General features: G+C 45.7%; 1 protein-coding gene across 1 annotated transcript; it reads right to left on the reverse strand.

Annotated features, from left to right (window-relative positions):
• Positions 1-2,415: 2,415 nt before the first annotated feature.
• Mfrn (mitochondrial iron transporter mitoferrin) lies at positions 2,416-17,671 on the reverse strand. The gene is made up of 5 exons (XM_077687805.1): positions 17,363-17,671; positions 16,515-16,740; positions 7,474-7,530; positions 7,005-7,405; positions 2,416-3,069 (listed from the first exon to the last, which is right to left on the reverse strand). Exons 1-5 carry the CDS (start codon positions 17,477-17,479, stop codon positions 2,893-2,895), a joined length of 978 nt encoding a protein of 325 aa, XP_077543931.1. The 5' UTR covers positions 17,480-17,671; the 3' UTR covers positions 2,416-2,892.
• Positions 17,672-17,767: the final 96 nt, after the last annotated feature.

The raw sequence follows: 17,767 nt of genomic DNA on the forward strand, positions 1-17,767 counted from the left end.
ATATGAACCAACTAGCCCAGCAATTCACTCTCTTGAGCTATAAAATGACTGCAGTGTTGGGCCAATAAATGACTACGGTATTTGCACTGAGTCAGTTGGTTGTTAGTCATACGGGAACATGCCCCGCCTCCCAAGTTTATTGACCAACTTGCACCTCTTGCCTTATAAGCAGCGCTAAAGAGGATGTACTGGCGAGTCCTGAAGGAGGATGAAATGATGGCGCGCAACAAGACAAGCACTAATCGAGCGCTCGTCCTCTTCCCGCCCTACGTTGCCCCGTTCTTTGGTGGCAGCCGCTATGCTTTCAACGTTGCATAACCAACTGGCCCAACTGTCCGCTTTATGGCTGTTAATGTAAGGCAGCCAAAGTATTAGGTTACATTCCCACATGCAAAGGTGCATTTCTGCGCTCCATGTTTAGACTTGCCAACACGTGAAGAAATTGGTTTAAAGTGTCTGCATCTGATGAGGTGACCCTGGTGTAAACCGTGCATAAGGGGGGCAGGGCTCTCAACAAGGGGCACTGATTTTAAAATGCGGAAAGGGCACTGAGCTACAATTTGAATTCAGGTTTTATGCACGGAAAGTACACCTGGGTTACGAGGAGATTGTGCTGAAAGTTTACAGAATAATTTAGATCACCTGGTGCTTTTGCTCCAAAATCAGTACAGCATTGAGTGCATGTTAAGCTAGTTCGTCATCTCCCACATGGTTTGTCATAGCCCAAATTAGCAATGAAGTCTCAAACCCCCAATTAGTATAAAGGATGTTTCCACACTACAGTCAATATGCAATTAAGATTTCGATTAGACTGAAAATTTGCTCATCACTATCTATCTATATATCTACCACTGTATATGGGCTGAAATTAATATGAATATTAATAATTTTGAAAAAATACAATAAATATATTTTTTTTTGTGTATTAAAGTGGACTAAATTTTATTTAATTAAATGCAGTATTTCATTAGCTACAAAAAGAGGCTTATTACACTCTGTGGAGAACACTCAAGAGTGTAATAAACCCCTTTACATGGCATTCACGGGTTACGAAAAAGCCGTTGATTCAGTAGAAGGCCGTGAAATGATGGAAGCATTGAAATAACGGAGAAGAGGGGCTGTACACAAGGTTCTTGGAGGAATAATGGGATGTATGGGCACAACACTTCATAGGAGTGGGAAGTTTCCTGTAAGGAAGGGCATCAGACACGGGGAACACCACCTCAGCATGCGTCGAGGGTGCGTTTAATAAGCTTGATTTGGAGAGGTCAGGGATATGAGTAAAGAGAGAACACTTGAGACTCGCGGGTGAAATTGTCGCATACAGTGATTCGGAACAAAACCCGTAAAGAATGCTTCAGCAACTGTACCCGGAAAGCGCCACCTTCTCACCAGGCAACGAAATGCTAAACGAAGTGGGTGGATTCATCTCCAATCTAAACCGTGAGAAGGAAATCGTGTAGAATTGCTATGGGCCAGACAGAATTCGGCAAATAGTCGAAAGCAATGAACTGTAGACTACTTCTGTCATTAAAGAGAAATGTATACAACCAACGTGCACTCCCAGTATGACTTCTAGGGCAGAAACTTGGGAACTTACTAAGCACCCTGAAAAAAAAAAAAAAACCGAGGTCGACCCAATGAGCCACGGATAGAAGATTGCTAGAAAAGGAAGAAGCAGGGTTGGGCTGGCCATGTAATGTGGAGAGCTGGCCGCCAGCGGACCACCAGGGCTACGGAGGGGCTGCCAAGAGGCTGGAAGTTAGGGAAGAGATAACTCAATGGAGGCACAAGATAAAGGAATTTAGTGGCAGAGTGGACTTGGGTTGTGCACGACAGGAGCAGTTATAAGGCAATAAGCGAAGCCTCGCAGAGGATACAAGTAGGCTGATGATGATTTCGTTAGTCGTGAGGTATTTAATACAAGAGGACTCCCGCACATCAGAAAATAAAACAAATCAAGTCTGCTGTGATGAAGTTGATTGGCTCTCATTCTAGGCATTGCTTCAGGAAAACTTTATGGCCTAGCACCAACGTACTTCACCATGGCCATGGGTATTAAAGAACGTACCCAGAATTTGCAATACTAAGAGATGGGCTAGTTTGTAGTTCCATTTCGAAAACCAAATGGGCTCTCATACATATGGTAAAAGTGAACTTGTCTTTCAAATATACCAACCTTTGGCTCCCTTTACTATATATTTCTACCGTATGCGTAGCTGCTCAAGAACTGCCAATCTTCAAGGTAGCTTCCACAGTTGGCAGTTGCTAAATGAGCCCTAGCCTGCCTCTGCTTTCAAAGGGTGATTGAACAACATGCACAGGACAGTCGGGGAAAGCAGCCCCTGCAGCGCCGTTCAACCAAAAGCGGCTCACAGAGAACACACCATGCAATGTGCACACACAACAACAGTCTTAAAAACTCAACTACTGCCTTTACTTTATTGTCGCTGTCGTCACAGAACTCTCAACATCTGTACATAACACGATTCACGTCGAGCTGCTCAATACCAACAATCTAGAAACGGTGAAAGGTTGTGCCTGAATAACCACTGATAAGCCACTGCTTTCAGTCCTCTTTCACATTTCAAAAAACCTAATGTCCAGCGTTGAGAGGTTGGTAGCGCGACATAACTTTTTGCAGCAATGTTGACTTTCGGTCCAAGTCTCGTCAAGGGCCGCGCACCACACTGCGGTGGCGGGACAACTTCTCACTGGGTCTTGAAAGACGACCGATGTGGGCCCACTCTCCGCCTTCTGGGCTCGCATTCCATTGCCGGGTCCCACGGCTGGCACCGCGAGGCGCGCTGTCCCGTGACTAGCTCTCCCTGCTGAGGCACAGCCATGGTCATGCATCGGGGCTCTGCTGCAGGCAACGCTGTTGCGCCTCCTCTAGATGGGGCCCGAGCGGCCCATGGACACGCTAGCCACCGCACTGTCTATACTGTTCACGGGATCGAACTCGCTCTCCCGGGGATTCCGCTGATTCAGGTGGGCCTTGAAGAACTCGTAGACGGACCAGGAGATCGCGGTGCCCGGCATCTGGAACAGCACCCGAGCGTGCAAGCCCTGCAAATGACAGGGGCGCGTGTGAGGGCCGTAGCCTAAATATACAGCCACAACGGGCAGACGAAGAGTCGGCAGCTCGCTTGCTCCAGCGACGCTCAATGGGCAGAAGTAAGTGCCAGCAGTGTAACACCGCACCGAATTATCAAACTGGAAGGAAACGAACCGAAGGAGCTTCATACCACCTGTAACACGACCCCAAACATGGCTGTCCAGTTGGGACCAGCCACAAAATAACAAGGAGTGCTGGCCTAAAGTTGGCCTCACACCCACTAACAGCGAAGTTTCACACGCCAAATTTTATACAAAATTTTCCAGAAAAAATCTGCTGCCCATAGGCACTATTACTTGAGCCAATATCGGTATTTGATCTTGTGGCACATAAATGGCCGTTATTTTGAAATAAAGCAGGAACAGAGCATAAAGTGACACCGGACCCCTGTGCACACCATAAGGACCTTGCAGCACTGCCGACATTACTGGCAGTTGCTTAGAGCTGCTTCTTTTCCCCCCAGTTTAACACTAGTAGTGACCAGGCTCAACGAAGATGCATTTGGTTCTTTATAGTCCTAATTGAACTTGCACACTTGCGTATGAGAGATTGGCCAAGTGCATTTACCTTTTTATTTTGTCTTGCAACTCAGCTAATTGAATATAGCAGTGCGAGAGAATATCCTTTTCTTAACTACTAGTATTTCGAAGTCACACCAGCTCCCAAGAGGACACATGGGAGACCTTCCCAAGAGAAAAAGACATTGAAAGAAATAAAGCTTCGGCTGCAAGCAATCCACGTGTACACCCCAAACGGCTTTGCCATACACCAATGGTAACATCCCAAGAGAAAATATTTGAACTGGTTTTAGCTGGTCTCTGCTGGTCCAAGCTGGGCCGCTGGTGGTTTCTGCTGGTCCCAGATGGGCTGCTGCTGATCCCAGCTAGGGTGCTGCTGGTCCCAGCTAGGCCACTGTTGGTCCCAACAGGGCTTCAGTTGGGACCAGCAAGGCTCTAGTTGATCCCAACTGGGCTGCTATTGGGACCAGCAAGGCTTCAGTTTAAACCAGCTGGGCTGCTGTTGGGACCAACAAGGCTGCAGTTGGGACCATTAGGGCTGCAGTTTGGACCATAAGGGCTGCTGTTAGGACCAACAGTTGCTCCCAGCACTTCTTGGTACCCAGATGGTCTCTGCTATAAGGAACTACTGGAACCAGCAAATCATTAGCCGAGGGTCGTCTAGGACGCGTCTACAGCTCAACTTTCTGCTCCTAAAACGAATAAATATAAGCGTGGTCTCGAAATAATTGGATAGGTGCAGTGTATGTGCCCACTTCGTTTCTTGAGTCCTGCTTTTACAGCTATATCTAGGCATAATATACTTGCCGAATATTTTATTCTAACCCAAGAGAAAGAGAAAGAAAATTGGACCCCGTGGTAGCCCACCAACACTGCAAAAATCGGCCATGCCCTAACCCACACTTTTGCCCTTCATAAAGCGGCCAAGTCGGAGCGGACCTAAAAGCTGACAATTGTGCAAGGAACCTGAATTTGCAGCTTCAAGCTATCAATGTATTTTTGTCGCTGATTGTTCGTTAACGTACCGGCAACGTTTTTTAACAAACCGGCTGCAAAGCCAACTGAAGCCATGCCAAGCTAGTTGTTTCCTAGCCAACATGGCGACGATTACAAAGTGCGGTGTGCGACGGTGTGATCGTGTGTTTGCGCGGGACGAATACGGCGCCACCTGAGCATCTCTTAGCGTAATTCGACATCAAAACAGTCGCTATCATGTCATCGAGTGTTGACGAAGACGTTCTTTTTTTTTTTGCCCACCGAACTTTTGTGAACGTGAACACGGCCGCATTCGCGGCGTCATGGTGTGGTACGTAGGACTCGCCGCTTCGTGTCTTTGTTTGAGGTCATGTGTCTGTGTACTAAGTGCCTGATGACGACTAAAAGACGCTACCTGCATTGCTTGCTGTGAAAAGGTGAATGCCGTTCTGATATAAATTCACAATGGGAATGCTATTCAATGGTCATTGTATAAGTTGTCCAGAGGAAGTCGCTGTAAAAACGACAAGGGAAGTGTGCATGGCAGTTGCAACATTTGCTGGTAAATAAAATGCATCTGAGTGCATCATGTGTAATGTGTACATCATGCTGTTCTAGCTGGAGGCATATGCCACTGGTGATATATATTTCACCCACCAAGTGACTAATTCTAGCTGGGAGCAGCAAGCCTGTGGGTCCCAACGGGGACCAACAGCCTGCTGGGACCAACAGCTTGCTGGTCCCAACGTGGACCAACAGCCTGCTGGGACCAACAGCCTGCTGGTCCCAGGTGCTTGCTGGTCCCAACTGGGACCAGCAGCCTGCTGGTCCCAGCTGGGAATTTGGCCATAAACCACCTCAATGGGGCCCAGCAGAAACCAGCAGAATATTTTCTCTTGGGATGCAGGGGAGAAATAAACTTGCTGCACTTTGTTGCTATGCCTACCAACACCTAGATGCATGGAATGTGGCTTACACTGCAGCAGTCACAGTGAATCTGAGAGAGGAAAACACTTAAAATCTAGCACAGCAACACATGCTTTGTTTGAAATGCACTTGAAATTGCGATTTTTTTTCCTCTGCTGCAAGATTCTTGCTGTGTGTTTTGTCAAAAAAAAAAAAAAGGTGCTTTTCTTTTCCTTCCCAGTATATTGAATCAACTCAAGCTGCCACTGACTACTTTCCACCTGGAGTGCTGGCTGTGAAGAAAACTGGGTAGGATTTGGCAGCTCTTCTAGGGTCAAAGTTCCAGGCATGTGGCAAAAAGCCAGTGTTTGTGAGGTCTTGAAAATTAAGGGCATAATGGCTTTTAGCCTGAACTCCGTGCATCGCACTGCATGGCAGTTAGGCCTAATTTAGGCCTAACTGCCAAAGTTAGGCCTTGCTGCCATTACTTTTTTTTAAAACCAGAACGGTCATGTGTTTGTGTCATGCTTCTATTTGGCATGTAGATATGAACCTCTGGTATTTTTTCTTCATCACTCTAAATGTGGCGCACACAATCCCTTTGAACAGAACTTTTACAACATTATAACCAACAGGATGCAAGACCAGAACAGTCCACAGCTTAAAATCAATTCATCAAATCAAAGGCAACGTGCGTTCCTATATACGAGTCAGTGGTTCAACTATGCACAAAGATATAATAAGCGGAACACTGGAAGTGTCACAATGGACCTTTTTCCAGTAGCGTAGCCCTCCAATGGTGACTGCCCGAACCACACTTGGGGGATTATGGGAGAACACGCCCCCTTTTTTCCCGTCTGCACAGTTGCGGAAGCTGTCCCAGGCATTACGCATGGTTTTGGTGGCAGAAACATTTTTCGATGGCAGCCATAGCACCTGACTGTCGGCAGCTTTCAGAGCTCAGAAAGCGGAGCAGCACTTAGCTGGCTCGGCGTTCACAACTGGCTAATCCAAATGGCGTCATTATTTCGCCCTCAAATAATGGCGGATCGGTCACTGGCAGCGAGAATAGCGCATGCACAGCGCGCTACTCGAAAAATGTCCATTTCCATAATCAGCTGAAGCGATGTCCTAGATTAGAAACCTTGTGGTTGACCAAATTACGCATCCATTTTTATCTCTCTTCTCCAGCTGAACACTTGTGCCAACTTTTAATGCTACAGATGGATACCTGTAGATGGCACATCTTGTACCACAATGCGATATGTGCAGCGACACGTGACTTACCATGAACACAAAACATGCAGAAAGATAAGTTATTTGTTAAAGTATACAGGAAGCACAGAGCAGGATGGATGTAATAGAATTATACCCTGAAAGCTTTAGGACAAAGCCATGCTCTTGATCTATAAAATGAGAAGTGCATGAACGCGACTGTGCTGTCTCTCGGTCTGTCTCGCTACCCAAATGTGCGAGAGGTGGCTTACCCGGAAGTAACCCTTGAATCCACAACAGCTGTAGATGGTCGTTGCTGCGTTAATGAGGCCACTGATCTGCGGCTGGTGGGTGGTCTTGAGCAGGGAGGTCTCTTGGGTGTTTAGCAACGTTTTGCACACATCAAGCGGGGTGGTGACGGCCGCAGCGAAGGCGCCGGCCACAGCGCCAGACACCATGTGAGCCATAGGGTTGTAGGTTCTTCTCTTGTTGGTTGTCACCTGCATGAATTCGTAGGTGACAAAATGGACGCACTGGAAGGGAATGTTCATGGACAGCTGGGTAGTGTAGCTCCGGTAGAAGGCGCGCGCCCCCTCGTGGTGCCACACGTGCAGGAAGCAGTCGGAGCAGCGCTTGAACTGGCTGTTGTACATCTGCATCCGCTGCTTGACCACTGCACAGGGAATGCCACTCATGCATTGTGGGGCTCACAAAACCCACAGCTTGCATGCACAGACTCACCTTCCGCAGGGTTCATTATGCTGTCGTGCATCACTGTAGCCAGGCAACCTGCAAGACCTGCAAGGAAGAGGAGACGGCGTTTGCACATGACCACATGACACCAATGTCAAAAAGAGCAAATCTAAAAACAAGGTAAAAAAAAAAAAAAAATAGATGCACAGGGTGCCACTTTCAGTTTGGCTCTATTGCAATTCTATCAGGGTTTAAATACCACAATGATCGATGCAACGGAGCTGAAAATGGCGCTGAAAACTTCCACTTTCACAATTGCCCTTGTTAGGCCTACATCTAGGCTTAACGTTACATAGCCATAAAGCTGAGCTTTGCAATATTCCAAACAACATTAAGCTTCTTGTGTGTTAAGATGTGGGATTCGGTTGATGATGTTCACATTGCCAAACAGTGAGGACACTTAATGGTACATATTTTGCTGCCCACCTATTCCGTATTCTGTATTCCCACCTATTCCGTAAGCATGGTCAAACTACTCCTGTAAGCCTCAGACTATATGTCTATAATCCCTTTGCAAAATGGCCCGAGCTCTGGTGGGGGAGCAGTAAGCCATTCCGGCAACACTGTGCGCCGCCATCATAAAGGAAGCGAAAACAGTGAAAAGGCAGTGAATGCTGAGCAGCTAATGTCCGCCGCGGCGTAATAATAGCATACGCTTCTCGTAAAGTTGTTTTTCCTATAACTGGGCGGGAAAATACTCTCAGTGCTCTTCCTTTGTTCGAAGAGCAGCATATTCTCTGCTTTCATTCGACGAGGTAGTCGAATGGCAGACCCTACGAGATCCTACAATTTCAACGTGGAATACCGTCGTCTGGAATGATGAACCGCTGGAAACGAAAGCAGGATTAGTTTCTAAGACGAATAGCCTTACCGTTGCCTACTCGTTTAGTCGTCCAGTTCTAATTGTGTTGATTCGATGCGCCCTTGCCCCTTCGTAGTGGCGGGTGACCGCTATGAACGGACTATGAGGGGCCCGTTCTTTGCTAAGCGCTCATGTTGCGACTGTTCAAAGTTTCTAAACTATTTGCGGGAAAGGATGAAGGCATACATAAAGACCTTCTTCGTGTCCCCACGAAATTTTTCCAACAAGCTTTCGTTGCCGCGCAGACAGTAAAATGTTGTCCCTCAACTCTCTTGATTGCTGCGATCCATCTTTTTTATATCTGTATGTCAGTTGGAAACACTTGATAGGACACATGCCAATAAGTTATGCAAGTTATAAACATGTGATGTATCTTCCAGCTGTATCGCATAAGCAGTGCAATTGGCGCGTTGCGTCAGGGGGTTCATACTTACATCGAGATTTATAGAAAAGCAGGATTCTAATTCAGTTCGGGTACGTCACTGTCGCTGCACGGTATGCGCTGTGAACACTACCAGAGAGCGAAATTCGCATAATGTAAAAACAAAAAATAAAGTCCTTGACAATATTCCCGATCTACTGCCGTTGAATTGTCAAAACAAGCAGAGCGAAACATGCCTGCAGGGTCGAAATTTTGGGCTGCACCGACGCAACTCTCCTGCCTCAACGTTCGCATTAAAACTTCAGCAGTCATGATCTGCACGGGAAACTGTACTGCAAAACAGTTTCATTAAAAAAAAAAAAAAAAAGCGCGCTTGCGGTTCACAGATGTTGAAACACCCATCAGCGCAGGCAGAGCGACAACGAAACAACTCCGCTGCCTAAATGTTCGGCGTTAATAACTGTTGCAGTCGTGACCGGCACGTCAAACGCAGCACTCAAGTTTCTGTACAAAACAAAAAACAGACGCATTGCCCTGGAGATTCACAAATTAAAACGGGGGACACTAAAGGTGCGTGTCGTACGTGCCTTTCGCCCTGCATCACTGCACGTAAACAAACCGCTTGCAAAGAGCTACGCAGCAGTGCGTGGGCATCGTGCCTTATAATGCTGCAAGAGCACTAGCAGCGTATGCAAAGTAACCAAAAATATCTCTTTATGAGGCTGCAGACTGGTGAAGCGATGGGCCAAAACGCGTAACCACAACAGCATTCCTGCGCCACACTTCCTTTATCATGGCATCGTCGCGTTAACCACCAGTGTTGCCATCGCTCAATGTTCAGTGTGGCCCGCCTTTTTGCAAAGGGTCTAAGCACATGTTTTCAAGTCAAAGGCCACAACGCATTCACCATGCCAAATGCAAGTCAGCTGGAATGATCAAGCTGTTTTGCATCTCGTCTCACATTCCGGAAACCCTTGGTTCGATTACCATCCAGACCCAGATTTACCCAACTCTTTTTTTCCAACTCAATTCATTTTCTTTTACAATCTTTGCATTATATGCCATTGTGTGTGCCATTTCTTGCTTATTACATTGGATTAAAGAGCATTAAAATAGAAGCCTACACGTTACCACAACACTGGTTATGGCCGCTATCTCCCTTCCCTTGAAAGAACACTGTCCGCGTGAAATGACATTGCTCACATGAGGTCACACGACCAGTGGCACCTGTGTCGCTTTCAAGAGTCGGAAGACCGGGACATGGCTCATTACAACTTAGACAAACACTCCACGCTCATTTTATCACAAGCATACAGAGACTAAATGTAAGTTGTCAATCACACCCACATCGCAACACATGCTTATCACTGATCGGAGGCACAGGAAGACTACATTTGCAGGGTCAGCTGTTGTAAACCACCCCTAGATCCCCCCTCACTGACTGGATTCTTTTTAATCGCCTTACATGGTATGTGTTATTAGAAGCTGCACATGCCAGGCAGGCATTGTACTATATGTGCAAGTGGCTTTTCCCCAATAAACTTCACTTGAAAGTAGCATTCGGCTGTCCATGCCGTTTGTGTGCTTTGCTTATTTTAGTTCTTTGTGCTACTTATTTGTTAATTTTGAACATTTCAAACCAAACAGCCCTATCAATCTTTGCTCATAGGATATAAAGCAGGTTGTAAGCACACCAGGTTCAACCCACGAAAACAATCTCATCACACTCTCTCACAACCCTTTCCACAAGGCTGACGCAGCTTGTGAGGCTAAGGACGATGATGTAACTACATCTCAAGCTAGCTTGTCCACAAAGCGAATCAGCAAACAAAAACTAGGGACGATGATGTAACTACATCTCAAGCTAGCTTGTTTGATTGATCGTAGGGTTTAACGCGCCGGAAGGCGATGAGGCGTGCTGTAGTGGAGGGCTCCGGATTAATCTTGACCACCTGGGGATCTTTAACATGTGCCGAAATCTTCTACACACGGGCATTTTTGCTTTTCGCCTCTATCAGAAGAGCGGCCGCCGCGGCCGGAAATCGAACCCGCGACCTTGTGCTCAGCAGCGCAACGCCTTAGCCACTGAGCCACCGCGGCGGGTCAAGCTAGCTTGTCCACAAAGCGAATCTATAACAAAAACAGTACCAGTAACTGGCATGAGAGTAAATGAGTAACAAATTTCAAATGACAAAAAATATCCAGAAAGTTCCAATCCTGAATCATAATTTTCTTATGCTTTGAAATTAATAATGCTAAAAATTCCTGCAAAATTCTATGCAAGGTAAACACAATTTCAGAAAAAAAATAAGGGCAATCACCACCAGGATGTCGTATGCCTAAAAAAAATATTGATAAAAATATTGCAGTCCATATCAGTTTTGCATCAAATGAAGCTGAAAATGTAAAGTTTGCAAATGAATTCTGAATTTCGAACCTGATCGACACATTTTTTTTATACCAGGAATAGCTTGGATAAACTGTACAAGAAAGTCAGAATAAGCACCTTCTCTGTCTACTCAGGAGCTTTCTCCTAGTATGAAGAAAGCACATAAAAAGTACATGGCTATGACACGACAGAGCCCTCGCGTATTCTACACCTTTTCTGAGTAAGGTCTACTACCCTGTGGCCCACCAAGACTAAAACACCAAATTGCCAGCCATCCTTAATGGCTTTTTACCGCACCACAAGCCTCTTTTGGTACAAAGCCAGAGTTAAAATGTGAACTAATGCTTTTGAAAAAAACTGTACCACCCATATGACACACTAAGTAACCTAGTAATTTATAGGAGTAAGTTATCACTTCGGTGATTCCTTTTCCACAACATGCTTATAGCTGTTTCTATTTTGTTAGCACCGTTTGTGATTGCCAGAACAAGAGGACCAACATAGCACGCTTCCAGGACTGGCGCTAGCGCACTAAGCACGTGCCGCTCATTTTAATCCTTGTTTTTTTCGCCCCGTGAGCACCGACCCTAGAGGGGCACTACAGGAGTGTTATGTGGCCACTGGTGGGAGTGGTGGTGGGCAGAAGCAAGAGTTTCATTTTTAATTCCAGATCTTAAAAACGCTCGAAAGTCTTTGTCTAGAGCAGAAGTGTTTCTTGGAGCTACCAGCAGGACTCATTTAGACTAGAAATTGACTTAATTTCTTCAGTCACAATGGCTTTCAAGGAAGTTCCCAGAGCCCTTGTTGTAATTGTCTTCCCTTGTTTTTTTTTCCTTGATCCTTGAGCTCACACCTTCAGCAATGCAAGTTGGTTTGGCTGCAAAGAATGCAGCCTTGTGGCTTGATTGTAAAACAGGCACTATCAAGTTTACTTTTTTTGCACGGTGCAAAGCTGCGCAAGAAAGGCACGCATGCATAATGGATGAGTAAAATGAATGTACAAGTAACTAAATTTCAGGTGCAACACAATTGCGATGCATCAGGTGTCAACGCTTGTACACCTTTGAAATGTATACAAACAGCACATAAATGTGTCCGGACAAAGTAAGAGAGGTCAACTACACACAGCACTGTTGGTATACGTTTCAATAACAAACCAACTAGTCCAACACTCGGCTCCAGTTTTTCATGCGTTCTCTCAAATCTGTCCGTGTTGGACTTCTGCTACTTTTAGCAATCCACAAAAGGTCTGCAGCACATCCATGGCTGCTAACTGCTTTACTGAACCAATGGCCATCCAGTTAGTTTTTTAAAGAGAGCCAGTCTGTCACAACTTATGGTTCCGGCTCTGAACCAGTACATGTTTTGCCTTTTTTTTGTTCTCTTTGCATGAATGACAAGAAATGAAATGCACTGATATGATGATACACAGGTGTTGCAACAATAATGAAGCCTTCCCAAATTGTTTTTGAGCAATCCGTTCCTTGTTGAAAGTTTACATGAAGGTCACATTTTGTGGTCTATTTTGTTTAACACCAAGTACAGCAACAACACTTGCACACTTACTTAGAAATTCAATAAATGCGATTTTCGCCTACGGGAGGGTTGGCAGTCATCTTGAAAAAGTGACCACCTTAGAACAGCGGCTTCACCTAGGGTATTTAAAACAGAACATGTGATGCAGTTTGTAAGAAGGAATATTATTTTAGTCTGTATCCCCTCAAAAGTGACTGCGTCATTTTCATAAATGAGCGACAAAAAGAATTGTGTGCCAACACAATTGGCTATGCCCTCCCTCAAACCGGCATCGTGCACTTCATTTTGGATACCCCAGGTGGCACTGCTGTTCTAAGGTGGTCATTTTCCCAAGATGGCTGCCTATTTGCAGAAATCGGTTTTATTTGATTTCTAAATAAGCAGGAATGTGCCATTGCAGGGTTCGTACAGGCTTGAAAAGCAAAAATTCAAGGGTTTTCAAGGACTTTCAAGGACCAGAAAACACATTTTCAAGGTCCCCATCTAACGTTTTATATGGGATTATTTATAACTTTTCCAACACAATGCAAAAGTTTTTTATTGCACAATACCTAAGCACATTAGTGCACATTTAGATAGTTGCTAACGGGTTCGTAAATGCTTCCCAGCTTTATTTTTTATTTCATGGCTGGCATTTAGAGGTTTTTCTTTTTCCTTTGTGTTTGCTGAGGCTGTTTGATTTTAAAACTTAGTTAATGTTGCCTGCATCTCCTCCTTTGTCAGCAAGAGTATCAGCTAAAATTAAATCCGCAAGTGTTGCTGCAAGGCAGGATGAACAATGTACACGTCCACCATTTGCACGAAAAAGCAAACGCAGATGGAGTGTATGAGGCACAGGAAACATGCAAGGAGCATGAGTCCACAGACTATATGGAAGATGCAAGATAGAGAACAGAAGCTGGCTTTCACTGGATTGTATCGTGACATGGATTGGATTGACAAGTGTCTATTCCCACCAAACTTGTAATTTCACGCAATACACTGAAACTTGATTGTTACGATGTTTCTTTACATTTGTTGGCACCTAAAATCCACGACAAACACTTTGAATTCTTGTGAAAAGACAGGACCATTGATTCTCTCCGGAAAAATCAAGGGTTTTCAAGGACCATTTAAAAATTCCAGGACTTTCCAGGCCTTGAAATCGACACTTCTAAATTCAAGGGCTTTCAAGGTTTTCAAGGACCTGTGCGAACCCTGCATTGATGTTCTTATCGTTAAACAAAATACACCACAAAACGTGACCTTTGTGTAAAGTTCGGCCGCAAACAAAGAAACGGCTCACTCAGGAAAAAATTTCAGACGCTCACTTATTGCTGCAACACTGTACACTCAGCTTATCGTTGTGCATGAGCAGTGGGGAGAGGAGGAGCAATTGCTGGCCCTTCTAGGGAAAAAAAAAGGGTGGGTGGGGGGGGGGTTATGGGGCAAAGGTGATTTAGCTGCACTGTCAGCGTTGCAGCAAAAGGTAACTGCATATTTGCTTTTTTTGTTTTCAAAAATGGTTTGTTAAAGCAGGGCTTTCCTACCTAAAAGAAAACGGTTTAAAGCAGAATGCTGGTGTAAAAACAAGCTGGTGTGTACTGCTAGACTACAGTATGGAGAATACAAATGCCTTACACTCGGCAGCAGCAGTTGTTTAACAATGGAGACAGTGTGAAAATGGGTACCGCCGCTCTGCACAAATTTTTGTGCACTGATCTGCGATGTTACGAATTGTGAAAGCTGAAATGGTACTGTAGAGCTAGCTCACAGAAGCGGTTTCTGGAGACAACAGTCACATAAGTGCCCACAAATGTAAAACAAACCTGACTGAGAATTGTCGGAAATATATATTTTTAAAGGCACACACAGCAGCTTTGTGACCATGTCCAACAGGCTGCCTCAGATCATTCTTGGACACACTCGGTGCTCTCACATTCCCAGATTGTTTGATGCTCTTGACTATAATTGCGAAAAGCCAGGTTGGGGAAAAATATGCCTAATGCTAACATTCTCCACTGTAAAGCTGTGCGTCACTTTGTGCAACCTGATCGAGCCCTTATACTTTTGTCATGATGAAGTGCATCACAGGGAAAAAATTGACACAGAGTGCAACGTCTGGGTCAAGAGACATGGATATGCCGAGTGTGCATGGGAATAAGGGGGGGTCAATGAGCAAAAGCTGTGCTTTGATAATGCTTTCCTTATTATTGGGGAAACGTGTCAGTTCAGCTCACAGACCTACTTCACAGCGCCTGCATCACAGAAATGCTGCAGTGCCTGCATCGGCAACAATTGCCATTACAAAACTGACATTTGCCATAGTGTAGGCACTGTCGCGATGGTGCCACTAGCAGTTGCTATCAAAGTAGAGGCAGTGGGAAAGCTGCAGGCACATTGCTGGTGAATGATTAAACTGCCCTTATCCCATTGTTTACAAACATTAAATAGGTCTAAGGACACGGCAAGGCCTCAGAAATCACTGTGCGTACCTTTCAGTGACACACATTGCTAGAATGAACTAAACATTACTTGCCCGCCCAAGGCAAGTTCATTTACAGGGTGTTATGAAAGTAAATAAGCTTCCCTTAAAAATTCTTTTTGAGAAAACCTCTTCTCCGTTCATGCTCAAACTTGACACGATGGTAGTGCTTTGTGGTATATTTAAATTAAACATGGACAATGGTGATGGCACTTGCCTGCTCACTTACAAATGATTTTTGCCCGTGGTCACCAATGGCCATCTTGGGCAGAGTGACCACCTTAGAACTGTGGAACCACCTGGAGTACTTAAAATGAAACACACAATGCTCAGTCGCACGGCATCAGGTGTTTTGTTCTGGATACCCCAGGTGGCACCAAAGTTCCAAGGGGTCATCCTTTCTGAGATGGCAACCCGCCAGCCACAGGCAAAAATAGTTTCATTTAATCTTCATAATAGGTGAAAGCCATCAAGTTATTGGTGTCAAACAAAATAGACCACAAAATACTACCTTCGCGCAAAGTTTGAGCATGAACAGAGATGCTGTTTGCTCAGGAAATTTTTTTTATGATGTTCATTTATTTTCATAAACCTTATACATGAGCACTGCAGGAGAGAATTGAATTTTCATTATTTACCTTGAGTCATCAAGTTTTTAAACTTTGGCACCCCATCACTACTTCTAACAACCCATACAATATCGCAAAGATATGTGGAGGAAAAAGGTATTGGCTCTGTGCTATCCACTCTCCCAGTCATGGAGCAAGAATACACATAGGACGAGAAACGGCCCATTGCAGCAAGCATAGGCGGGCGGCCAGATGTCACAACGGAAACCAATGCAGACTGCAAATATTCGTAGCTGCGATGGCAAAGGAGAGGGTAGCGGCACCTGACGGATGAAATGATCGTGGACAAACTCATTTCGGGGCTGCGCAGTGAAATGCCAATTGTGGTGCCTGCGCAGTTTCTTCTCCCATGACAGATGCCGCTAGCTTAACCTAGGCGAAGTGCTTGTGGCGTTAGCTGGCCACCCTAGCAAGCGATGTTTCCCCTCCTGTTTTGTTCTTACTCCGTGCTCCTGGCGAATACACAGCATGCAGCTCATGGGTGCCAGTGGATGCTGCGTCACGTTCTAAGACTATAATTAGCCGTTACAGAAATATTCTACTAAGAGTCGACCACTGTAAAACTATCCATAGTGCCATCTATAACTAACTATCAACAGTCAGTTAATCGATAGTTTTGCATCGCTAGTCGTACTAAAGTATTGCCTAGGTGTCAACAGTCAGTTAATCGATAGTTTTGCATCGCTAGTCGTACTAAAGTATTGCCTAGGTGTGGTAAACCCAAAACTTAGTCTGTGTGCACCAGTAAAGTGTAAATGTTTAGGCACCTTGAGAGATGGGACTGTTTGTTCCATGCTCTGTGCCACTGATGGCTCGCTTGAGCTTTTCGTAACAGGAGAAGTAGAGGGCATGGGCTGGTCCCGCACCGACGACCACTGCGCTCATCCCCCGCACAGGTCGAAGCGCACCCTCGTGCCGCACCATCTTGTAGAAAGCGTCGGGGATCGAGTTGTACCTGCCACCGGGACTGGGCCGTAGGCTCTGCATTCGTGTCTGCACAGGTCAGGAGGCAAGAGTCATCTTTAAACGTCTCGCACACGGCTAGACTCGTAGCGCGCAGGCATGCAGCGAAGTGCCGGCATCAGAGCAATGGGCCAAGGAACTTTGAAGCCTGTCCCGGCAGGCTGCAATGAACATGATCGCCGGTACGGCTGACGGCGAACTCGCCTGCATTACTCAGCGTGCGTGACGAACGTCTGCGCGGGAGCAGACGACGCAGTACACATTCCGGGTACGAGCATGAACTTGTGCACGTGTGCAAATGCAAGCGTCTAGTTACGGTTAAGCACAACACGTGTAAAACTGCACAGTAATGATAACCTGCACCTGTGTGCATATATGTCAAGGTCGTGCTTTTGTACTTTGGCTAACGTGATAAAGCTACGCTCTCAGACACAGCAACTTATCCGAAAATATTTAGCAATGATGGCTAGTTGTGTCGAGTTAGTGATTATACATTCTTCGGGTAAATGCAATTCCCTTCTGCTAATTGGCACCAGGAAATACCCACATGAACAGCCTCGGTGTGAAGACGTGGAAGGCCGTCCAGACACCAAACGCAAAGTAGCACCTCTAACCCCGTTCCTTGAGTTTCATGCGCCTGATTGTAACTCACCTTGACAGAGTCCAAAGGATACATAACGCAGTGTTCCATGACTCCTGCAGCGGCACCCGCAAGCATGTGGGTGAGCACATTGGACGTCGGAAGGGTTTCATAGTCCTCGAACTCCATGTGATGATGTATGAATTTAAAGGCCACTTAGAATTTCGGACTTCACGGGTACAATTTCGGGGTACGAGTAGTTGATTTGGCCGGGTCGCGCTACATTTTCCAGTAGAAATACCTTATATTAACTCGTGGTTGCAGCCAATGGTTTATGGTGGCGGCCAGCGAGCCAGCGCCGCCGCGCCGCGAACTGCAGCGGATGTGAGCGTGAGGGCGCTCTCGCCGAAGTTCCGTTTTTGTTTTTTTGCACGTAAGTGTCGTCAGTTCCGGTTCCTGCTGTGTTGTTTACACATG

Source organism: Haemaphysalis longicornis, unplaced genomic scaffold (assembly GCF_048455015.1).
Source record: "Haemaphysalis longicornis isolate Haplotype H1 unplaced genomic scaffold, Haemaphysalis longicornis Haplotype H1 scaffold_1, whole genome shotgun sequence".
In the NCBI taxonomy this organism is placed as follows: Eukaryota; Metazoa; Arthropoda; class Arachnida; order Ixodida; family Ixodidae; genus Haemaphysalis; species Haemaphysalis longicornis.